At 56.8% G+C, this 24713-nt stretch overlaps 1 protein-coding gene across 3 annotated transcripts in view; it reads right to left on the bottom strand.

Annotated features, from left to right (window-relative positions):
* Positions 1 to 24713, bottom strand: part of osbpl5 (oxysterol binding protein-like 5) — a 34721-nt gene that overhangs the window by 8629 nt on the left and 1379 nt on the right. Inside the window, exons 2-9 of one of the 3 annotated variants that reach the window (XM_078949135.1) lie at positions 16260 to 16397; positions 10267 to 10433; positions 10076 to 10200; positions 9147 to 9227; positions 8870 to 8971; positions 8600 to 8803; positions 8082 to 8166; positions 7843 to 8005 (exon numbers count right to left, since the gene is read on the bottom strand). In XM_078949135.1, coding sequence (XP_078805261.1) covers positions 7843 to 8005; positions 8082 to 8166; positions 8600 to 8803; positions 8870 to 8971; positions 9147 to 9227; positions 10076 to 10162 — 722 coding nt within the window. In that variant the 5' untranslated portion in view covers positions 10163 to 10200; positions 10267 to 10433; positions 16260 to 16397. The remainder of the gene's footprint in view (positions 1 to 7842; positions 8006 to 8081; positions 8167 to 8599; positions 8804 to 8869; positions 8972 to 9146; positions 9228 to 10075; positions 10201 to 10266; positions 10434 to 16259; positions 16398 to 24713) is intronic. The other 2 variants (XM_023956172.2, XM_078949136.1) reach the window with 2 other exon arrangements.

Here is a 24713-nt window from a genome sequence, read left to right as displayed (position 1 = left end):
CCGTGTTCCCGCCGACCGACCGACCAGGACCACAGCCGACCTTCTGCTCAGGCCAGTCAGGTCCAGACATCGTCCACACGGTAAAAACACAGAAACCACCAAACCAACAAAGAGGCACCGCCATTTCAGACCTCACCTGCACTTTCAACGGATCTGAAAACGGCGAGTTACATTACAGAAGCAGAAACTCAACTTCCTTCACAACAGAGAATTTCAGACAAAGACCAGACGGACCAGATCGACCGGCTGCAGATCATCCACAGGCTGATGTGGATCTATTCACAGACCGCAGCAGCGGCTTTCTGCAGCCGCCGCATACCTGCAGCCGCCGCATACATGCAGCCGCCTACCTGTAGCTGAGATTCTTCCCTGCCAGAAACGACAAACGTCTACAGAAAGCTCCCGGAGCAGCAACAGCTCCCCACAGCTTCCTCCTTCCTCATACCTGCTTCCTGAAAGCTGTGCGTGTGGCGGCGTGCAATCATGCATGCGCGTCAGCATGCTGTGGCTGCGCTGTCCTTTGGGTGGTGCTCACTTTTTTTTCTGCTCCTCTGTCTGTCATGTGACCGGACAGAGCACTCTGATTGGCTCAGAGAAAAGGAGGAGTTACTGGGGAGGACAGGCAGATGGCTGGTATGAGGATGGGGGCTGGGAGGAGCAGAGGGAGGCGTGCAAACAGCAGAGCGACTGACTGACAATGTTTAACAGCAGGACCGGAGTCTGGACTGAGGAGGAGCACAGTTCAGGTCTGAGAAAGAGCAGCTTCCAGCAGAAAAACAATGCAGGTCGAGAGGAAGCGTGAGGCGGAGGAAGGGTGAGGCTGAAAAGGCGTGAGGCGGAGGGAGCGTGAGGCGGAGGAAGGGTGAAGCGGAGAAGGCGTGAGGCGGAGAAGGAGTGAAGCGGAGAATGCGTGAGGCGGAGGAGGCGTGAGGCGGAGGCAGCGTGAGGCGGAGGCAGCGTGAGGCGGAGGCAGCGTGAGGCGGAGGAAGCGTGAGGCGGAGGCAGCGTGAGGCGGAGGAAGCGTGAGGCGGAGGCAGCGTGAGGCGGAGGAAGCGTGAGGCGGAGAGAGCGTGAGGCGGAGGGAGCGTGAGGCGGAGGGAGCGTGGGGCGGAGGGAGCGTGAGGCGGAGGCAGCGTGAGGCGGAGGGAGCGTGAGGCGGAGAAGGCGTGAGGCGGAGGGAGCGTGAGGCGGAGGGAGCGTGAGGCGGAGGGAGCGTGAGGCGGAGGGAGCGTGAGGCGGAGGCAGCGTGAGGCGGAGAGAGCGTGTGGCGGAGGGAGCGTCAGGCAGAGGGAGCGTCAGGCAGAGGGAGCATGAGGAGGAGGGAGCATGAGGCGGAGGGAGCGTGAAGCGGAGGGAGCGTGAGGCGGAGAGAGCGTGAGGCGGAGGGAGCGTCAGGCAGAGGGAGCGTCAGGCAGAGGGAGCATGAGGAGGAGGGAGCATGAGGCGGAGGGAGCGTGAAGCGGAGGGAGCGTGAAGCGGAGGGAGCGTGAGGCGGAGGCAGCGTGAGGCGGAGAGAGCGTGTGGCGGAGGCAGCGTGAGGCGGAGGGAGCGTGAGGCGGAGGGAGCGTGAGGCGGAGGCAGCGTGAGGCGGAGAGAGCGTGAGGCGGAGGGAGCGTCAGGCAGAGGGAGCATGAGGAGGAGGGAGCATGAGGCGGAGGGGGAGTGAAGCGGAGGGAGCGTGAGGCGGAGGGAGCGTGAAGCGGAGGGAGCGTGAAGCGGAGGGAGCGTGAGGCGGAGGGAGCGTCAGGCAGAGGGAGCATGAGGAGGAGGGAGCATGAGGCGGAGGCAGCGTGAGGCGGAGAGAGCGTGAGGCGGAGGCAGCGTGAGGTGGAGGGAGCGTGAGGCGGAGGCAGCGTGAGGCGGAGAGAGCGTGAGGCGGAGGGAGCGTGAGGAGGAGGGAGCATGAGGCGGAGGCAGCGTGAGGCGGAGAGAGCGTGAGGCGGAGGCAGCGTGAGGCGGAGGGAGCGTGAGGCGGAGGCAGCGTGAGGCGGAGGGAGCGTGAGGCGGAGGGAGCTTGAGGCGGAGGGAGCGTGAGGCGGAGGCAGCGTGAGGCGGAGAGAGCGTGAGGCGGAGGGAGCGTGAGGCGGAGGGAGCGTGAGGCGGAGGGAGCTTGAGGCGGAGGGAGCGTGAGGCGGAGGGAGCTTGAGGCGGAGGGAGCGTGAGGCGGAGGGAGCGTGAGGCGGAGGGAGCGTGAGGCGGAGGCAGCGTGAGGCGGAGAGAGCGTGAGGCGGAGGGAGCGTGAGGCGGAGGGAGCGTGAAGCGGAGGGAGCGTGAGGCGGAGGGAGCGTCAGGCAGAGGGAGCATGAGGAGGAGGGAGCATGAGGCGGAGGGAGCGTGAAGCGGAGGGAGCGTGAGGCGGAGGGAGCGTGAAGCGGAGGGAGCGTGAAGCGGAGGGAGCGTGAGGCGGAGGGAGCGTCAGGCAGAGGGAGCATGAGGCGGAGGCAGCGTGAGGCGGAGAGAGCGTGAGGCGGAGGCAGCGTGAGGTGGAGGGAGCGTGAGGCGGAGGGAGCGTGAGGCGGAGGGAGCGTGAGGCGGAGAGAGCGTGAGGCGGAGGGAGCGTGAGGCGGAGGGAGCGTGAAGCGGAGGGAGCGTGAGGCGGAGGGAGCGTCAGGCAGAGGGAGCATGAGGAGGAGGGAGCATGAGGCGGAGGGAGCGTGTAGCGGAGGGAGCGTGAGGCGGAGCGAGCGTGAAGCGGAGGGAGCGTGAGGCGGAGGGAGCTTGAGGCGGAGGGAGCGTGAGGCGGAGGCAGCGTGAGGCGGAGGGAGCGTGAGGCGGAGGGAGCGTGAGGCGGAGGGAGCGTCAGGCAGAGGGAGCGTGAGGCGGAGGCAGCGTGAGGCGGAGAGAGCGTGAGGCGGAGGGAGCGTGTAGCGGAGGGAGCGTGAGGCGGAGCGAGCGTGAAGCGGAGGGAGCGTGAGGCGGAGGGAGCTTGAGGCGGAGGGAGCGTGAGGCGGAGGCAGCGTGAGGCGGAGGGAGCGTGAGGCGGAGGGAGCGTGAGGCGGAGGGAGCGTCAGGCAGAGGGAGCATCAGGAGGAGGGAGCATGAGGCGGAGGCAGCGTGAGGCGGAGAGAGCGTGAGGCGGAGGCAGCGTGAGGTGGAGGGAGCGTGAGGCGGAGGGAGCGTGAGGCGGAGGGAGCGTGAGGCGGAGAGAGCGTGAAGCGGAGGGAGCGTCAGGCAGAGGGAGCATGAGGAGGAGGGAGCATGAGGCGGAGGCAGCGTGAGGCGGAGGGAGCGTGAGGCGGAGGGAGCGTGAGGCGGAGGGAGCGTGAGGCGGAGAGAGCGTGAGGCGGAGGGAGCGTGAGGCGGAGGGAGCGTGAGGCGGAGGGAGCGTGAGGCGGAGGGAGCGTGAAGCGGAGGGAGCGTCAGGCAGAGGGAGCATGAGGAGGAGGGAGCATGAGGCGGAGGCAGCGTGAGGCGGAGAGAGCGTGAGGCGGAGGGAGCGTGAGGCGGAGGGAGCGTGAGGCGGAGGGAGCGTGAGGCGGAGGGAGCGTGAGGCGGAGAGAGCGTGAGGCGGAGGGAGCGTGAGGCGGAGGGAGCGTGAAGCGGAGGGAGCGTGAGGCGGAGGGAGCGTCAGGCAGAGGGAGCATGAGGAGGAGGGAGCATGAGGCGGAGGCAGCGTGAGGCGGAGAGAGCGTGAGGCGGAGGCAGCGTGAGGCGGAGGGAGCGTGAGGCGGAGGCAGCGTGAGGCGGAGAGAGCGTGAGGCGGAGGGAGCGTGAGGCGGAGGGAGCGTGAAGCGGAGGGAGCGTGAGGCGGAGGGAGCTTGAGGCGGAGGGAGCGTGAGGCGGAGGCAGCGTGAGGCGGAGGGAGCGTGAGGCGGAGGCAGCGTGAGGCGGAGAGAGCGTGAGGCGGAGGGAGCGTGAGGCGGAGGGAGCGTGAAGCGGAGGGAGCGTGAGGCGGAGGGAGCTTGAGGCGGAGGGAGCGTGAGGCGGAGGCAGCGTGAGGCGGAGGGAGCGTGAGGCGGAGGGAGCGTGAAGCGGAGGGAGCGTGAGGCGGAGGGAGCTTGAGGCGGAGGCAGCGTGAGGCGGAGAGAGCGTGGGGCGGAGGCAGCGTGAGGCGGAGAGAGCGTGAGGCGGAGGGAGCGTGAGGCGGAGGGAGCTTGAGGCGGAGGGAGCGTGAGGCGGAGAGAGCGTGAGGCGGAGAGAGCGTGAGGCGGAGGGAGCGTGAGGCGGAGGGAGCTTGAGGCGGAGGGAGCGTGAGGCGGAGGCAGCGTGAGGCGGAGGGAGCGTGAGGCGGAGGGAGCGTGAGGCGGAGGCAGCGTGAGGCGGAGGGAGCGTGAGGCGGAGGCAGCGTGAGGCGGAGAGAGCGTGGGGCGGAGGCAGCGTGAGGCGGAGAGAGCGTGAGGCGGAGGGAGCGTGAGGCGGAGGGAGCGTGAGGCGGAGGGAGCTTGAGGCGGAGGGAGCGGGAGGCGGAGGCAGCGTGAGGCGGAGGGAGCGTGAGGCGGAGGGAGCTTGAGGCGGAGGGAGCTTGAGGCGGAGGGAGCGTGAGGCGGAGGCAGCGTGAGGCGGAGGGAGCGTGAGGCGGAGGGAGCTTGAGGCGGAGGGAGCGTGAGGCGGAGGCAGCGTGAGGCGGAGAGAGCGTGAGGCGGAGGGAGCGTGAGGCGGAGGGAGCGTGAGGCGGAGGGAGCTTGAGGCGGAGGGAGCGTGAGGCGGAGGGAGCTTGAGGCGGAGGGAGCGTGAGGCGGAGGGAGCGTGAGGCGGAGGGAGCGTGAGGCGGAGGCAGCGTGAGGCGGAGAGAGCGTGAGGCGGAGGGAGCGTGAGGCGGAGGGAGCGTGAAGCGGAGGGAGCGTGAGGCGGAGGGAGCGTCAGGCAGAGGGAGCATGAGGAGGAGGGAGCATGAGGCGGAGGGAGCGTGAAGCGGAGGGAGCGTGAGGCGGAGGGAGCGTGAAGCGGAGGGAGCGTGAAGCGGAGGGAGCGTGAGGCGGAGGGAGCGTCAGGCAGAGGGAGCATGAGGCGGAGGCAGCGTGAGGCGGAGAGAGCGTGAGGCGGAGGCAGCGTGAGGTGGAGGGAGCGTGAGGCGGAGGGAGCGTGAGGCGGAGGGAGCGTGAGGCGGAGAGAGCGTGAGGCGGAGGGAGCGTGAGGCGGAGGGAGCGTGAAGCGGAGGGAGCGTGAGGCGGAGGGAGCGTCAGGCAGAGGGAGCATGAGGAGGAGGGAGCATGAGGCGGAGGGAGCGTGTAGCGGAGGGAGCGTGAGGCGGAGCGAGCGTGAAGCGGAGGGAGCGTGAGGCGGAGGGAGCTTGAGGCGGAGGGAGCGTGAGGCGGAGGCAGCGTGAGGCGGAGGGAGCGTGAGGCGGAGGGAGCGTGAGGCGGAGGGAGCGTCAGGCAGAGGGAGCGTGAGGCGGAGGCAGCGTGAGGCGGAGAGAGCGTGAGGCGGAGGGAGCGTGTAGCGGAGGGAGCGTGAGGCGGAGCGAGCGTGAAGCGGAGGGAGCGTGAGGCGGAGGGAGCTTGAGGCGGAGGGAGCGTGAGGCGGAGGCAGCGTGAGGCGGAGGGAGCGTGAGGCGGAGGGAGCGTGAGGCGGAGGGAGCGTCAGGCAGAGGGAGCATCAGGAGGAGGGAGCATGAGGCGGAGGCAGCGTGAGGCGGAGAGAGCGTGAGGCGGAGGCAGCGTGAGGTGGAGGGAGCGTGAGGCGGAGGGAGCGTGAGGCGGAGGGAGCGTGAGGCGGAGAGAGCGTGAAGCGGAGGGAGCGTCAGGCAGAGGGAGCATGAGGAGGAGGGAGCATGAGGCGGAGGCAGCGTGAGGCGGAGGGAGCGTGAGGCGGAGGGAGCGTGAGGCGGAGGGAGCGTGAGGCGGAGAGAGCGTGAGGCGGAGGGAGCGTGAGGCGGAGGGAGCGTGAGGCGGAGGGAGCGTGAGGCGGAGGGAGCGTCAGGCAGAGGGAGCATGAGGAGGAGGGAGCATGAGGCGGAGGCAGCGTGAGGCGGAGAGAGCGTGAGGCGGAGGCAGCGTGAGGTGGAGGGAGCGTGAGGCGGAGGGAGCGTGAGGCGGAGGGAGCGTGAGGCGGAGGGAGCGTGAGGCGGAGAGAGCGTGAGGCGGAGGGAGCGTGAGGCGGAGGGAGCGTGAAGCGGAGGGAGCGTGAGGCGGAGGGAGCGTCAGGCAGAGGGAGCATGAGGAGGAGGGAGCATGAGGCGGAGGGAGCGTGTGGCGGAGGGAGCGTGAGGCGGAGCGAGCGTGAAGCGGAGGGAGCGTGAAGCGGAGGGAGCTTGAGGCGGAGGGAGCGTGAGGCGGAGGCAGCGTGAGGCGGAGGGAGCGTGAGGCGGAGGCAGCGTGAGGCGGAGAGAGCGTGAGGCGGAGGGAGCGTGAGGCGGAGGGAGCGTGAAGCGGAGGGAGCGTGAGGCGGAGGCAGCGTGAGGCGGAGAGAGCGTGAGGCGGAGGGAGCGTGAGGCGGAGGCAGCGTGAGGCGGAGGGAGCGTGAGGCGGAGGGAGCGTGAGGCGGAGAGAGCGTGAGGCGGAGGGAGCGTGAGGCGGAGGGAGCGTGAAGCGGAGGGAGCGTGAGGCGGAGGCAGCGTGAGGCGGAGGCAGCGTGAGGCGGAGAGAGCGTGAGGCGGAGGGAGCGTGAGGCGGAGGGAGCGTGAGGCGGAGGGAGCGTGAGGCGGAGAGAGCGTGAGGCGGAGGGAGCGTGAGGCGGAGGGAGCGTGAAGCGGAGGGAGCGTGAGGCGGAGGGAGCGTGAGGCGGAGGCAGCGTGAGGCGGAGAGAGCGTGAGGCGGAGGGAGCGTGAGGCGGAGGGAGCGTGAGGCGGAGGGAGCGTGAGGCGGAGGGAGCGTGAGGCGGAGGCAGCGTGAGGCGGAGGGAGCTTGAGGCGGAGGGAGCGTGAGGCGGAGGCAGCGTGAGGCGGAGGCAGCGTGAGGCGGAGGCAGCGTGAGGCGGAGGGAGCGTGAAGCGGAGGGAGCGTGAGGCGGAGGGAGCTTGAGGCGGAGGGAGCGTGAGGCGGAGGCAGCGTGAGGCGGAGGGAGCGTGAGGCGGAGGGAGCGTGAAGCGGAGGGAGCGTGAAGCGGAGGGAGCGTGAGGCGGAGGCAGCGTGAGGCGGAGGGAGCGTGAGGCGGAGGCAGCGTGAGGCGGAGAGAGCGTGGGGCGGAGGAACCGTGAGGCGGAGGCAGCGCGAGGCGGAGGAAGCGCGAGGCGGAGAAGGCGTGAGGCGGAGAAGGCGTGAGGCGGAGGCAGCGTGAGGTGGAGGGAGCGTGAGGCGGAGGGAGCGTGAGGCGGAGGGAGCGTGAGGCGGAGAAGGCGTGAGGCTGAGAAGGCGTGAGGCGGAGAAGGCGTGAGGCGGAGAAGGCGTGAGGCGGAGGGAGCGTGAGGCGGAGGGAGCGTGAGGCGGAGAAGGCGTGAGGCTGAGAAGGCGTGAGGCGGAGAAGGCGTGAGGCTGAGAAGGCGTGAGGCGGAGAAGGCGTGAGGCGGAGGGAGCGTGAGGCGGAGGGAGCGTGAGGCGGAGAAGGCGTGAGGCTGAGAAGGCGTGAGGCGGAGAAGGCGTGAGGCTGAGAAGGCGTGAGGCGGAGAAGGCGTGAGGCGGAGGGAGCGTGAGGCGGAGGGAGCGTGAGGCGGAGAAGGCGTGAGGCTGAGAAGGCGTGAGGCGGAGAAGGCGTGAGGCGGAGGGAGCGTGAGGCGGAGGGAGCGTGAGGCGGAGGGAGCGTGAAGCGGAGGGAGCGTGAGGCGGAGGGAGCTTGAGGCGGAGGGAGCGTGAGGCGGAGGCAGCGTGAGGCGGAGGGAGCGTGAGGCGGAGGCAGCGTGAGGCGGAGAGAGAGTGGGGCGGAGGAACCGTGAGGCGGAGGCAGCGCAAGGCGGAGGAAGCGTGAGGCGGAGAAGGCGTGAGGCGGAGGGAGCGTGAGGCGGAGGAACAAACATCTGCTGGGATCTTACTGCAGCAGCTCCGTCTCTGAGAGCGGCGACGCCTGCAGCAGGTGCAGGAAATGCGAGGACTCGGGGGTCAGGCTGACGTCTCCCTCTCGGGCCGCCTTGGCCGTCAGCTTGTAGAGGCTGGAGCAGTTCAGAGCCAGCTCCAGAGCGTCCATCCAGCACCGGCCTGAGGAGACACAGAACCCACGGGGGTCAGAGGAAGGCTTTACCCCAGTGCTGCGGCGAAGGGCGGGCGGCCTCACCGTCAGACTCGGATGCAGCTCTGAAGATCAGGTAGTTACTTGGCAGAGGCTGCGTAATGGAGCCCACGTTCTCTCCTTTGGGACCCTGGACAGCAAACAGCCGTTAATGACACTTCCTGTCCGGCGGTTGACCTGTGACCCCCACTGATGCCCAGAAACACAACGTTCCACTGAAGGAGAACAGGAAGGTTAGAGCGCCACCTAGAGAGCATCATTACATCTGCCTGAAACAAGTCCACTTAAAGTGAGATGAAGGTTCAGTCAGGAACACATTCAGGTCACATGACTCCACCCTAAAGATGGGGTGGTTGGATTCTGACACTCCCGCCCTAAACGTTCCTGTCAGAAAAGGTTTCTGGAGAAAGTATCCGGAGTTCAGACCTGCAGGGAAACCAAAAGATCTCCAACTTTGTGTCCTTACAGACGTACTGCACCCCCAGGAGGCTCTGACTTCACACCCCTCTTACTGAGGAATGGAGCAGGCCCTGCCTCTGGCGTGGTCTCAGCAGGTTGGGTACCTTCACAGCCCAGATGGACTTTTCCAGAGGGTGATAGAGCTTGAAGCAGAACCCGTCCTTCTTGGAGGGTCTCTCGATCAGCTTACAGGCGCTGAGGAGGATGGTGCCCACCCAGTGGTCTGCTTTGGGGGTCTTGTAGATCAAAAGTACTCCCGGCTTCAGGGCACACCACAGCCTGGTCCAGCTCTTCAAAGACCCTCGGATCTGGAGGAGGGCGGGATGGTGAACGTCTGACCTAAATGATGACATCATCATGCTGGTTCCTCCCACCTTCAGCCAGTTGGACATGATGACGACACTGGGGTCCTTCAGAGCGATGGAAAGCTCTTTAGCCGCCCGTTTCTTCTCCTGCCTGTAATTCTGCTTTTGGACCTGGTGAAAAAACCGTCAGACATGAGTCATCAGCAGTGACTTTCCAAGAGCAACCACTAGGTGGCAGCAGAGCAACAAGAAGGGAAATGTCTCCTTCCTGTTGAATCGTGAATGAAAGTCTAAAGGCTGAGGATGTCAAACATCACACCGGTCCCTGAAGCAGACAGACTCGTACCTTCAAGGACTCCTTTCGGGCCAGTTTCTCTGTGGGGGAGGGGCACTCCTTCTCAACGCCATTAAACATCCTCGACTCAGACTGGTAATTGTGAGAAAAAAGACAGTCAGAGACCACAAGGAGCTTCAGTCCTCCAAGTTTCTCCGTGACGCCCCTAGAGAACGTTTGTGACTCTGTCAGCCTGAAACGGAGTCGTGGTTTGGTCTGGAGAAGCAGATGAGCATTTCTGAGCTGATGGAGCGAGCTGCTGGCGGTTTGTGACCACAAACCGACCACCTTCCACAGAAGAACGAAACGCTGCGTACAGATACCTGTACGGGTCTGAGTCTCAGAGTCTGACGTTACTGTTTATTTAAAGACTTGGAGCCACAGCAGCAGGTATCGCATGTATGTAACGACACTGAGCTGATCTGATGTAGCAAAGGATTTATTGGCTGGAAGCGGCAGAGGAACATCTACAACACCCTGCAGTAACGTAGATATGGTCAGCCTGAGCGCGGCGAAGCGACATGCAGTGACAAGACAAGACGCTCCTGCGGCAGCGAGTCCTTTCCTTCAACAGTCTGGACACACGCTGTGCGCTGATGGACCTGCGGGGAAGCGGGAACAGTTCTGATCCAGATTCCAGCTCAGACCAGGAAAACAAAGAGGTTCATGGATCTGTTGGTCTGCAGGAGGACGATCAGAAAGGGGCGGAGCTTGGAGAATGTGGCCCGCCAACTGTGACGCTTACGTCAGCGCTAGAAGCTTTTTCAAACAGCATTTGGAATGAAGAAATACTCGGAAATGTTCATCTTCATTTCCTTTATAAATGTCCTCCATCATAAGAAAACGCTACAAAAAAAATCACCTAAACACAGTTATCATCAGTGGTTTGTAAAAACACAGGAGTTTGGGAGGAGCTGCCCAATCAGGAGCTGTGATCTTACCTTGCTGCCAGGTGATTGGGCAGGACTAAGTTCATTAGTCAGCATGGGGAGGCCGTTCGTGTCTGTCTCGCTGCCTGGTGGAACCATGGACACACATCACACAGAAACGTGCACGGCGTGAACTTCTGCTGACAAACAGTCCAAGCAGCTGAAGCAGCAGGAACAGCCTAACGGCCCCACAGCATCCCTACCTGGGCTGATGCTGGACAGGTCGTTGTCTCCGCCATAAGACAGGTTTCGGGTGAGGGTCCGGGGGTCAAGTCTGGGCGGTGAGGTGGCACTGGGGCACAAAGAAAGCCTCCGATGGAACAAGTTCTCCTCCTTCATCCTGATGGCCTGTCCTCTGCATGGAGAAGACCTGACGATGGAGACGTGGAGGTCAGACGCTCCGTCCTTTCTCTGGATGTTCAAACTTCACGTCAGTGTTTCTCTGTCTAACCTCCATCTAACCTCCCCCCACCGTGCCCCAACCCCGTCCAGCTCCACGCCAACAAAGCCTCTCTGTGCGCCTGTCCCCACCACGTCACAGTGCAAGGCAGCGAGGGATGGAGAACCAGCAGTGATGCTGCTCCACAGAGTTCCTCTGTTCCTCTGAAAGCAACAAAAGCTCCTTCTGGTTTCATCGACCACTCTGGTCACGACGGCTCACTCAAAAACTGATGCGTCATGTTCAGGAACCCACCGAAGCACAGCTGCTCTGAAGGCTGGAGGCTTGCTGGTTCCAGTCTCTAGAAGAGCCTGATCACACCTGGGTGGGTTTAGGCACAGCAGTAACTTGACCGAGCCCCCACCTGCTCAAGCACTGAGGGAAAAAGCAGCCCCGCCCTCACTGTGGAGGAGGTGAGGCCGTGAACCCGAGGACGACCTGCTAAAGTTCAGAACAGCTGATCAGTCCAGGACTCCCCCCAGACCAGCTGCATCACCACAAAGCGCTCAGGAAGACGCAGTCGCATCATTTCCTGTTTCACATCTTCACTGCAGAGAACACCATCACCAGCAGCCTCCTTCTCAGCTCCTCACAGAAGCTGGAAGTCCTCCAAGTCCACCTTCCTCTGGACCTTAGACCTAAACCCAGCGGTCAGAGTTGGGTCTCTCATCAGCACGGTCCTAAGACTGCACCTCCACCCACCAAGAAACACCTTGTTTGTCGCTAAAGGTTCTCACTTATCCAGGAGACATCTTGAAGTTGAGTCATGGCATCTGGACTTTAAATCTTTAAGGTCCAGATGCCATGACTCTACTTCCAGACATCCTGAGGTTTGCAGATGACACCGTGGTGTCAGGGCTCATCAGGTGTCAGGGCTCATCTCTGCAAAGTAACAGAGTAATGAAGCCAACCAGGAAATACCAATATTTTGCAGTTCCTGAAATGACCACTAGAGGCAGGTTTCTAAAGGGATGTATTGATTTATTTTCTACGTAACTGTGGGCGGGTCTTTAAAAGTCTTCTTTTTAACAGAATTTCAATCTGAGCATTATTACAAATTTTATTGTTTGGGAAGAAAACACCAACTGTATTTTAATTTAAAAATTCATATTTTTACTAAAAAAAAAATCATTTTTCTGTTGCTTTTATCACAAATTATGTGAAATGTTTTTTTAAACCAAAAATGTTGTTTTGACCAGAAATTCCATCCATCCATCCATCATCCATCCGTCCGTCCGTCCATCCATCCGTCCGTCCATCCATCATCCATCCGTCTGTCCGTCCGTCCATCCATCCATCCATCCATCCGTCCATCATCCATCCATCCGTCCATCATCCATCCATCCATCATCCATCCATCCGTCCATCCATCCGTCCATCATCCATCCATCCGTCCATCCGTCCATCCGTCCGTCCATCATCCATCCGTCCGTCCGTCCATCCATCCGTCCATCATCCATCCATCCGTCTGTCCGTCCGTCCATCCATCCGTCCATCATCCATCCATCCGTCCGTCCGTCCGTCCATCCATCCGTCCATCATCCATCCATCCGTCCGTCCGTCCATCCATCCATCCGTCCGTCCACCATCCATCCGTCCGTCCGTCCATCCATCCGTCCGTCCGTCCGTCCATCCATCCGTCCATCATCCATCCATCCGTCCATCCGTCCGTCCGTCCGTCCATCCATCCATCCATCCGTCCATCATCCATCCATCATCCATCCGTCTGCCGTCCGTCCATCCATCCATCCATCCGTCCGTCCGTCCGTCCATCCTCCATCCATCCATCCGTCCATCCGTCCGTCCATCATCCATCCATCATCCATCCATCCGTCCATCCATCCGTCCATCATCCATCCATCCATCCGTCCGTCCGTCAATCCATCATCCATCCGTCCATCATCCATCCATCCATACATCCATCCATCATCCATCCACCCATCCATCCATCCATCCGTCCGTCCATCATCCATCCATCCGTCCATCATCCATCCATCCATACATCCATCCATCATCCATCCATCCATCCGTCCATCATCCATCCATCATCCATCCATCCATCCGTCCATCCATCCGTCCATCATCCATCCATCCATCCATCCGTCCGTCCGTCCGGCAATCCATCATCCATCCGTCCATCATCCATCCATCCATACATCCATCCATCATCCATCCACCCATCCATCCATCCATCCGTCCGTCCATCATCCATCCATCCGTCCATCATCCATCCATCCATACATCCATCCATCATCCATCCGTCCGTCCGTCCGTCCATCCGTCCATCATCCATCCATCCATCCGTCCGTCCATCCATCATCCATCCATCCATCCACCCGTCCATCCATCCGTCCGTCCGTCCATCCATCCATCCGTCCATCCATCCATCCATCCGTCCGTCCGTCCATCCATCATCCATCCGTCCGTCCGTCCATCCATCCGTCCGTCCATCCATCATCCATCCATCCATCCATCCATCCATCCGTCCGTCCATCCATCATCCATCCATCCATCCATCCGTCCATCATCCATCCATCCACCCGTCCATCCATCCATCCATCCGTCCGTCCGTCCATCCATCATCCATCCGTCCGTCCATCCATCCATCCATCATCCATCCATCCCTCATCCATCCATCCGTCCGTCCATCCATCTGTCCGTCCATCCATCATCCATCCATCCGTCCATCCATCCATCCGTCCGTCCATCCATCATCCATCCATCCGTCCATCATCCATCCATCCACCCGTCCATCCATCCATCCGTCCGTCCGTCCATCCATCCATCATCCATCCGTCCGTCCGTCCGTCCATCCATCCATCCGTCCATCATCCATCCATCCATCATCCATCCGTCCGTCCGTCCGTCCATCCGTCCATCATCCATCCATCCATCCATCCATCCATCCGTCCATCCATCCGTCCATCATCCATCCATCCATCCGTCCATCCATCCGTCCATCATCCATCCATCATCCATCCGTCCATCCGTCCATCCATCCGTCCATCATCCATCCGTCCGTCCGTCCATCCATCCATCCGTCCGTCCGTCCGTCCATCCATCCATCCATCCGTCCATCATCCATCCATCCATCATCCATCCGTCTGCCGTCCGTCCATCCATCCGTCCGTCCGTCCGTCCATCATCCATCCGTCCATCCGTCCATCATCCATCCATCCATCATCCATCCATCCATCCATCCGTCCATCCGTCCGTCCATCATCCATCCATCCATCCATCCGTCCATCATCCATCCATCCATCCGTCTGTCCGTCCGTCCATCCATCCATCCGTCCATCATCCATCCATCCATACATCCATCCATCATCCATCCACCCATCCATCCGTCCGTCCATCATCCATCCATACGTCCATCATCCATCCATCCATACATCCATCCATCATCCATCCATCCGTCCGTCCATCCATCCGTCCGTCCGTCCATCATCCATCCATCCATCCATCCGTCCGTCCATCCATCCATCATCCATCCATCCATCCGTCCGTCCATCCGTCCGTCCGTCCATCCATCCATCCGTCCATCCATCCATCCGTCCGTCCATCCATCCATCCATCATCCATCCATCCGTCTGTCCATCCATCCGTCCGTCCATCCATCATCCATCCATCCGTCCATCCATCCATCCATCCGTCCGTCCATCCATCCGTCCATCCATCCGTCCGTCCGTCCATCCGTCCATCATCCATCCATCCATCCATCCATCCATCATCCATCCATCCGTCCATCCGTCCGTCCGTCCATCCATCCATCCGTCCATCCATCCGTCCATCCGTCCGTCCATCCATCATCCATCCGTCCGTCCGTCCATCCATCCATCCATCATCCATCCATCCCTCATCCATCCATCCGTCCGTCCATCCCTCATCCATCCATCCATCATCCATCCATCCATCCCTCATCCATCCATCCATCATCCATCCATCCATCCATCCATTATCCATCCATCCCTCATCCATCCATCTATCCCTCATCCATCCATCCATCATCCATCCGTCCGTCCGTCCATCCATCCATCCCTCATCCATCCATCCATCCATCCGTCCGTCCATCCATCCATCCATCATCCATCCATCCATCCCTCATCCATCCATCCATCATCCATCCGTCCGTCCATCCATCCGTCCGTCCGTCCATCCTTCCATCCATCCATCCGTCCGTCCATCCATCCATCATCCATCCATCCATCCGTCCGTCCATCCGTCCGTCCATCCATCCGTCCGTCCATCCATCCGTCCGTCCATCCATCATCCATCCATCCGTCCGTCCATCCATCATCCATCCATCCGTCCGTCCATCCATCATCCATCCATCCATCCATCCATCATCCATCCATCCGTCCGTCCATCCATCCGTCCGTCCGTCCATCCGTCCATCATCCATCCATCCATCCATCCGTCCATCCATCCATCATCCATCCATCCATCCGTCCGTCCGTCCGTCCGTCCATCCATCCATCCGTCCATCCATCCATCCATCCATCCATCCATCCGTCCGTCCGTCCATCCATCATCCATCCGTCCGTCCGTCCGTCCATCCATCCATCCATCCATCATCCATCCATCATCCATCCATCCCTCATCCATCCATCCGTCCGTCCATCCCTCATCCATCCATCCATCATCCATCCATCCATCCCTCATCCATCCATCCATCATCCATCCATCCATCCATCCCTCATCCATCCATCCATCATCCATCCATCCCTCATCCATCCATCCATCCGTCCGTCCATCCATCCATCCATCCATCCCTCATCCATCCGTCCGTCCATCCATCCATCCATCCCTCATCCATCCATCCATCCATTATCCATCCATCCCTCATCCATCCATCCATCATCCATCCGTCCGTCCGTCCATCCATCCATCCCTCATCCATCCATCCATCCGTCCGTCCATCCATCCATCCATCCATCATCCATCCATCCATCCATCCCTCATCCATCCATCCATCATCCATCCGTCCGTCCATCCATCCATCATCCATCCCTCATCCATCCCTCATCCATCCGTCCATCCATCCATCCATCCATCCATCCATCCATCCATCCATCCATCCATCATCCATCCATCATCCATCCATCCCTCATCCATCCCTCATCCATCCATCCATCCATCCCTCATCCATCCATCCGTCCGTCCGTCCGTCCATCCATCCATCCATCATCCATCTTCTTTTGCTCATTTGGGACCAGGTCCTAACCGATCCGCTGGTCAATGTCACGTCCAATCTTCCCTCACTCATGGCCAAGACCCACTAACATAAACTCCTCCTCCTGGAGCTCTCCACCCACCCAGAGATGACAAACTCCTTTCTTGGTGGAGAACCAAGGCCTCAGACTTAGTGGTGCTGACCCTAATCCCAGCCGCTTCACAAACCGCCCCAATGCCTGCTGGAGGTTTTGGCTCGATGAAGCCAACAGAGCAACATCCTCTGTGGTCCCCAAACCATATCCCCCTGGCCCCTGGCTGTGCCAAGAAGTCCTGTCCGTACAGAACCGGCGATAAAGGGCAGCCAACGTGCACCGGGAACAGGTCAAACTTCCTGACGGCTATGATTTGACCGGATATGTTAAAAAACAAATCAGCATCAGTCGTCACTATCCTTCAGTAAATCCATGAGCAAAGGTAAAAATGATTTGGTAAACTTCTCGAGTTTGGTGAATAAATACTCAGTCATGATGCTGAAGAACACACAGAGTTCTGCGGGACCCTGAGGTCAGAGGTCAGACTCACTCAGTTCCTCTTTTTCCCAGCTCCTCCTGATTGGTCCATCAGAAGGCTGTCACTGTAAAATCCCGAGCAGGTCGCTGGAAACACCGTTCATGTGATCCGGAGGGTCCGGCAGATGAGGTCCAACGGGCCGCTTCGTCTCTGGGAAATACAAATGACAAATGACAGGAAGAGCAAAAAAACAGACATGCATTTGTCTCTATGGTGAGGGGCGGGGCTTGAACGGCCACCTGAACCTGTGATGAACGAGGAGAGCTTCCTCTGTGAAGTCATGTGACCAGAACAAACCCCCCAGTGCTGAAAAAAGACCTAAGAAAAATCCAGAAGCCGTCTCATCACCCCCCCAACAGCTCATGTGACGGCGCCGTGCACGTGTGCACGGGAAGCTCTGAACTCTGGGAGGAGAAACTGGAAGAGCTGGAACTGAACAACCAGAACCGGCGTTGGCAGAGACGAAACTCTGTCAGAACCAGAACCACAACGACAGAACTGACAGCCCCTATGATTTACAACCAACAGAACATCCATGAAGGCCCGATTCTGCCGGATTCTGACCCGTTTTCGCTGCCCGCGATCCAACTGGTGTGTCCATGAACCGAGTGTAGAACCAGTTCCAGACAAGGAGAACGAGGAGGAGGAGGAGAAATGTGAAGACTGGGAAAAACCTCAGCAGCAGGTTCTGGAACCTGCTCGGTCACACGCTCTTGTTTGTTTTCGCCGTCATAGCAGCACAGAGACTGTTGGAGAGGGTGTGTGTTTGTGTGTTTCGGTTTGTGTGTGGGGCATGTTGTAACCTGTGTGTGTGTTGGTGAAAGGCCCGGCCGGTCGACTCTACCTCCTCGTTCTTCATCTAGACGGAGGCAGAAATGTCTAGAGTACACACAAAGGCTGGTAGTCAGTGTGTGTGTGACGCACTGCTGCACAATCCTCACACACACACGCAGACACGCACACGACAGAAGCAGACAAACAACGGCCTCATGCTGAGACGTGAAGCCGTCCACCATCAGGATATTCCTGGTACGACGCCACAGATCTTTTGCCCACGCCCCCCCAGCGTCTACACAACGTTAGCTCCCCGTCACAACAACAGCAGCCTGTGTGACCTACATTTACCCCCCAGAGGGGCGTCAGAGTCCAGGATGACCATCACAGTCTGCATGAAAGCAAACGTGGAGGGTTCCTGCTCCTGATCCACATGCAAGCAGACGCACACGCAGAAAGATGCACGTGTGCAGACGCACACAAACCTGGACTCAAGGTTTTAATGCTGACTTTAAAAGAGCAACAATACGTCTGATTATAAAGCCTGACTGCAGCCGACTTGATGGATTTCTTTGTAGGAAAATGTGGAGACTGTTAGGACTTCTGATGACACTGAAGGCTGAATCTGAGCTGCACTTTCTGTATTTTAGAGCCTAAACAAAAGTTCATGTGTGAATATTTGATCAGAGATTTTCACGTTTCTCCTTTTTCCTCCCAGATGGCAGCGTTCTTAGCGGCTGCATCGATTGGGTTGGAGGTTCGACCTTCTGATGGCAGAAGATCCAAAGCCCGGTTCCCTGTGAGACGGACTTCAGGTTCATGTTTGGCGCCGGCTGAGCAGAAGGCGTCAGAGCGAGACGGTTTGGAGAAACCAGAACCAGAAACAACTGGATGAAGCCGCAGCTCCGACAGGCGCTAGAAGGAACGGATCTCCCCAAATCCTCCTCGGATGGGACGTTTTTCTGGAAATTTCTGACTTCTGCAAGTTTCAACAGAATATAACTGACCTTAAGGTGGAAATGATGTCATGGAGAAAAGGAAAAAGGTTCTAGGAAACCAGCAGGACGGAGCCGGAGTGTTGCATTTGTCTGTGGCTTTGAGCCCAAACACAGTCGGCTGCCAAACAAATAGAGCCTAACCACGGAGACGGCGTTCCGGATCACTTATTAAAATAAGAAAACTAGAAAACTGGTAATGAAAGCAGAATCCGTAGAAAACAAACCTCACAAACAGTGTTTTTTAAAGTTCTGAACGCTTCCCTCTGCTGTTTGAGCTAAACGTTGGATTATCTCTTCAGAACAGAAGTCAACCATCAGCCGCCCTGGTTAACCCCAAACATTCCCCCAGTGTGATCCGGTGCTGAACCGGCACTACCGACACGGTTCTGGTCCCTGAAACCGCTGCTTCAGAAACTGACTTGGCAGGGTTACGGGGGGAGGGGGGCATGTCCTACTGTCCGACCGTCTGCAGCTCCATTTTCACACGGAAGTCCACACGTGTTTCTGTTAACATGTATGTAGAAGTGACTCGTTTTCGTCTACGGCCCCGGTGAAGCCAGGAGCCCCTCCCCCTTTGAATTTCAGAAGCTGAAACTCTGCTGAAGTCCTCCGGAAACTAAAATGTCAGTCAGCCAATCAAGAACTAGCCGTCCTCCAGGCCCTTTCTGCTCATGTTGATCTGCAGGAAAGTGGGTCGGGCAGAACCTGCGTCTTCCATCCTTCAGCAGAACAATTCTCTGCGGCTCTGACCTACATAGAAGCAGAGGAACAGCAAAGCTGACGGTGCAGAGGGGGGCGGAGCTTATCCTACTGTAAACACAGGAGAAGCAGAGCGGCGAGGAGAAGACGGAGGAGAGAAACTGGAAGTAGGGTAAGACACTGTGACCCAGAATGCAGCAGGCTTTGGATGGAGGCATGCCAGAACAGAACCAGCAGCACTAGAGCTGCCCCACATTTCCTCGCCACGGCGGCGTCCTCTGTCCTCCACAGCCGAGAGAACCTCCTTGTGTTTTCATGAGGCTCCCCCACCCCCCACAGACGTCATGTGAGGCGGTCAAGCCCGGAAAAACAAACATCACTGCTGATCAAACCGTAACCATAGCAACAATGATTATTGGGAGACAAACACCAATAATAACCAACTAAATCAACGAGAGTCGCTTGATTCAAAGAATTGTTACCTTCGGTGTCTTTATTCTGCTCTCTAAGGTGAAACATAAATAACTAGGTTGCCATTGATGCCCGAGAAGTTTCAAGAAGATCGATAAAAATCCCTAGGACGAGTTTTCGTTTGCATCCGTTACTAAAGGTGCTCTTCTTTGAAAATTCAAGATGGCCGCCTCTTCCCAAGGTCAAATGTCAACGAAACGTCTTTGGTTATTGTAGAATGAAGTTGGCGGCATGTGTGTGCGATTTCGTGAAAATCGCTTACACAAAAGTGTCGTTTTCCCATATTTTCAAAAAACACGAAAATCGCCATTTCTCAGAGTTCGCCACAAAATGGCCGCCACGCCGTAGGTCGTGTGGCCATCCCATAATGATTTCATATCTTCTTTGGGATATCTCCAACATGCGTGTTTTGGTTTCGTAGCTCTAATTTAAAATATTTTCTTTGCCCCCACGAGCGATTTTCGGCCATTCATTTATTTACGGGAACGCTCGCTGTGATGTCATCGACTTGGGGGGGGTTTGTTCTTTTTGCCGAAAATTCATTTTCAATTTATCCCAGCTGTGTGCCAATTTTGGTGAGTTTTCGGGTATGTGGCGGGGGTCAAATTTGAGCTCAAAGGTGCAGATAGAAAGCGGAATAATAATGAGGTTTCCCATGCATTTCAATGCGGCCTGTCTTTCACTATAGGCAGGGAAGTCTTCTTGGCTTTAAACCCTTCCTTTGAGGGCTTTTATGTGTTTTTGTCGTCATTTTTGGGATTACAATTTTGGCATTTTTGCGGTGATGTTGTGGGTGTGTGTGCATATGTCGTTTTGTGCTTTGGGCGACTTTCGACGTGTTTTTTTGACATTTTGAACCTTTTTGAGTGTTTGACCCTCGTTGCAGTTACAATATGGTCCTTGCAGTCTGTGACTGCTGCAGGCCATAAATATGTAATAATAATCATGAAAACTATATTTCCAATAAGAACCCAGACTAAAGCACAGCTGCTCCTCAGCAGACAGCTGACCCGGTTCTGACCCGCTTCCAGAGGATCGGCTGGCATCCTCTCCACTACCTTTGAGCAGAAAGCCTTCAAATAGGTGTTTCTGTGGAGTTAAGGCCGCGTCCCACAGCCTCTACGGACAGAACGCAGCAGCTAGATTGTTAGCAGGAACTAGCAGAAGAGATCACATCACTCCTGTGTTGGTTTCACTTCACTGGATCCCAGTTGATTCTAGAATCCAGTTCAAGATCCTCCTGTTAACCTATAAGGCCTTACATGGAATGGCCCCGTCCTATATTAAGGACCTCATAGTCCCTTACCATCCAATCAGAACACTTCACTCACTAAATGCAGGACTGCTTGTGGTTCCTAGAATTAGTAAAAGTACGGTTGGAGGTAGAGCGTTTAGCCACCAAGCCCCTGTCTTATGGAATAAACTCCCAGCTCATGGAAGAGAGGCCGACTCAGTTTCTACATTCAAAGTTAGACTGAAAACATTCCTCTTTGGACAGGATTATTGTCAGACTAGTTAGTATTCAGAGATTATTTAACTTAATGTTAATTTGTTTAAATTAAACTTAATAACTATTTCTTTTAAAAGGCTGCTAGAAGTTGAAGCTGGGGTAACTATGGTGCTCTGGGGTTCTGTCCTCTTTTCTCTTCTACTTCTACCCTTCCTCTCCTCTATTCTTGATCATAATTCATCATTTAGTTCTCCATGCCTCTGTTTGCTGCAGTGATTCATGTATTGTCCCTCCTTCCCTCTCCCCTCCTGGGGAGTGGGAGTGCTTCCAGACTCCAGTTGGTTCATCCGTGCTCCAGTTCCTGACCGTCTACCTCGTCTCTGCTCCTGCTCCTACACCTGGCTGTGGTTCCTGTCTCCGGCTCGACTCGCGCCTTTGACTGTCCCCCCAACTCCATCTGGATGAAGCTCGTCTGCTGGACTTTATATATGTAGTTGTAGATTTAGATAAGTTAATTCTTCTCTAAGAGTTCTGGTAAATCGCCTGTCTGTCCTGGGGGAGGATCCCTCCTTCATGTGGACACCCCTGAGGTTTCTCAGTTTCCCCCGGAATCCGTTTTTTTAGGAGTTTCTCCTTACAGAGAAGGGGGGGGTTCTAAGGGCAGAGATGTTAGTTTAGTCTGTATAGTTTATAATTTTCCTATTGAGTTCTATGCATTTATGATCTTTTTGATTGTATGTTTTAATTTTTCAATTACCGTCACAAAGCCCATTGAGACGACTGTTGTTGTGAATGTGGGCTACAAATAAAATTGAATTGAATTTTACACACCGTCACACATGAACACGTGTGAAAAAAGTGAGAAAAGATGTGACAAATTCACAGGAAGGAACCCATTCAAACCACGGAGGAAGTGTGAATAAACCACACAAAGAACATGTAAACCAACGTAGAACATGAACGCGTTAGAGTTGCTGTTTGTCTGCAGTTCGTTCGTGATTTGTGCGTCAATTATGTACTTTGAATGTGATATTAGCGCCGCATACGTGATAGAAAATGTATCCATCGGTGGTTCATGCGTGAAAAGTCTGCCAGACAAACGTGGAACGCTCGTGGAAAGAGACACATTTGTGTATGCATCTCACAAAAATCACACACAAAAGATTTATGTAATAATTGTGTATAAACTACATAAAATACGCATCAACTACATACTTCTAAACTGACTACAAATTTAGAACAGCTAAAAACAGAACTCGTGTGAAGACCCGTCAGCCGAAACCCTCGACGGACGTCTGTGCGCATCGATGAATCGATACCATGACGTATATCACGCGTAAATTACGATAGGCCGACATTTCATACGTGTAAAATGTACGTAGCGTCTGTGTGACACGGCTTCACGATGAGCTATAGACACCGAACATCCACAAACGAGATGCAGCAGATTCATCCCAGCAAACCGGCTCACTTTCCATAATCCAACAGACACTAAGAGGATCAAACCACCGCCGGCTGTGCGCCAGCGGGCCGCCATCCCTCAGCCTGTAGAGACAGCAGGGGGGTTCACTTGTGGAGCAGGTGGGGGTCTTTGTAACAGACGTTACTTCCTGCTGTGACCTGCAGGGGTCAGAGGTGACGGCGGTGACATCACACATGGCGTGAAGTCCAGAACACGCCACATTTGTGTGGGTCAAAACCCTCCAAGGACACACACACACACACCTATATATACACACTCCAACACACACACCTATATATACACACACACACACACACTGCAACACACACACCTATATATACACACTCTAACACACACACCTATATATACACACACACACACTGCAACACACACACCTATGTATACACACTCCAACACACACACACCTATGTATACACACTCCAACACACACACACCTATATATACACACTCCAACACACACACCTATATATACACACACACACACTGCAACACACACACCTATATATACACACTCCAACACACACACCTATATATACACACACACACACTGCAACACACACACCTATATATACACACTCCAACACACACACCTATATATACACACACACACACTGCAACACACACACCTATATATACACACTCCAACACACACACCTATATATACACACACACACACTGCAACACACACACCTATATATACACACTCCAACACACACACCTATATATACACACACACACACACTCCAACACACACACCTATATATACACACACACACACTCCAACACACACACCTATATATACACACACACCTATATATACACACACACACACTCCAACACACACACCTATATATACACACACACACACTCCAACACACACACCTATATATACACACACACACACACTCCAACACACACACCTATATATATACACACACACACACTCCAACACACACACCTATATATACACACACACACACACTCCAACACAAACACCTATATATACACACACACACACTCCAACACACACACCTATATATACACACACACACACTCCAACACACACACCTATATATACACACACACCTATATATACACACTCCAACACACACACCTATATATACACACACACACACTCCAACACACACACCTATATATACACACACACCTATATATACACACTCCAACACACACACCTATATATACACACACACACACACTCCAACACACACACCTATATATACACACACACACACACTCCAACACACACACCTATATATACACACACACCTATATATACACACACACACACACTCCAACACACACACCTATATATACACACACACCTATATATACACACTGCAACACACACACCTATATATACACACTCCAACACACACACCTATATATACACACACACACACACTCCAACACACACACCTATATATACACACACACACACACTCCAACACACACACCTATATATACACACACACCTATATATACACACACACACACTCCAACACACACACCTATATATACACACACACCTATATATACACACTCCAACACACACACACACACCTACATTTAGATTCAAGAAGACTTGTTTGTCAGTGAAACAACAATAATACGTTTGGAGCATCAACAACTCTGTTCAAGTCACCAATAAATAAAGAGAAACCGTCTAGAAATCAGTGGACCACCCAGACGGCGCCGGCTCTAAAGAGGAACCGGATTGTTCCACAGGGACGGGAGGGGCCACAGACCACGCCGGCGTTCACGTGGCGAGGGACAGCGTTTGGACCTGCAGGACGGACGGATCCATCACAGAACCTCTTCAGAACCTTGGATTGAGGCCCATCGGAGCTGTGATGAAAGCAGCAGATGGCTCCTCCCACTGTGGCGCTCCCCCTCCCCGTTGGAGAGCAAAGCCCCGGTTCTACTTGATGGGCTTAGGAACCAAGACCATTATACTCCCCGCCCGATTAGGGCGCCGCAGACCGTCACACGGCACGCCAGACTTCAGGTGGAAACGGATCAGGACACCACGGGTCACCTCCTGTAGACGTTCAGTTCTGTAGCGTTAGGACTGGTTCTGAAGAGGAACGGCGTCTGGGTCCATGACCCGCCTCCAACGCCACCAGGGCGTGTTTTCCAAGCCATCATCTCTGCAGTCTGAGCGCGCTCAGGAGCGTCTCTGCTGGGCCGTGGTCCAGGAGAGAGGAGCGGTTCAGCACGCCGCAGACGGACCCAGACGGACCCCCCCCCCACCCCCACCCCCCCACACACACACAGACGTCACTTCCTGTTTCTGAGAAGCAGATTCCAGAAACGGGAAAGAACTCTTCAGAGGTTCTGATGGAGGAGAAAGAGGAGCAGACCTCCTCCCTCTTGGGGGGCAGACCTCCTCCTGCTGGGGAGGGGGGAGGAGACCTCCTCCTGCTGGGGGGGGCAGACCTCCTCCTGCTGGGGGGGGCAGACCTCCTCCCTCTTGGGGGGCAGACCTCCTCCTGCTGGGGGGGGAGGAGACCTCTTCCTGCTGGGGGGGGCAGACCTCCTCCTGCTGGGGGGCAGACTTCCTCCTGCTG

This window comes from Oryzias latipes, chromosome 6 (assembly GCF_053564925.1).
Source record: "Oryzias latipes strain Hd-rR chromosome 6, Olatipes_Hd-rR_3.1".
Taxonomy (NCBI): domain Eukaryota; kingdom Metazoa; phylum Chordata; class Actinopteri; order Beloniformes; family Adrianichthyidae; genus Oryzias; species Oryzias latipes.
The sequence above is the reverse complement of the archived record's forward strand: the minus strand, read 5'-3'. Positions and strand labels throughout refer to the sequence as shown.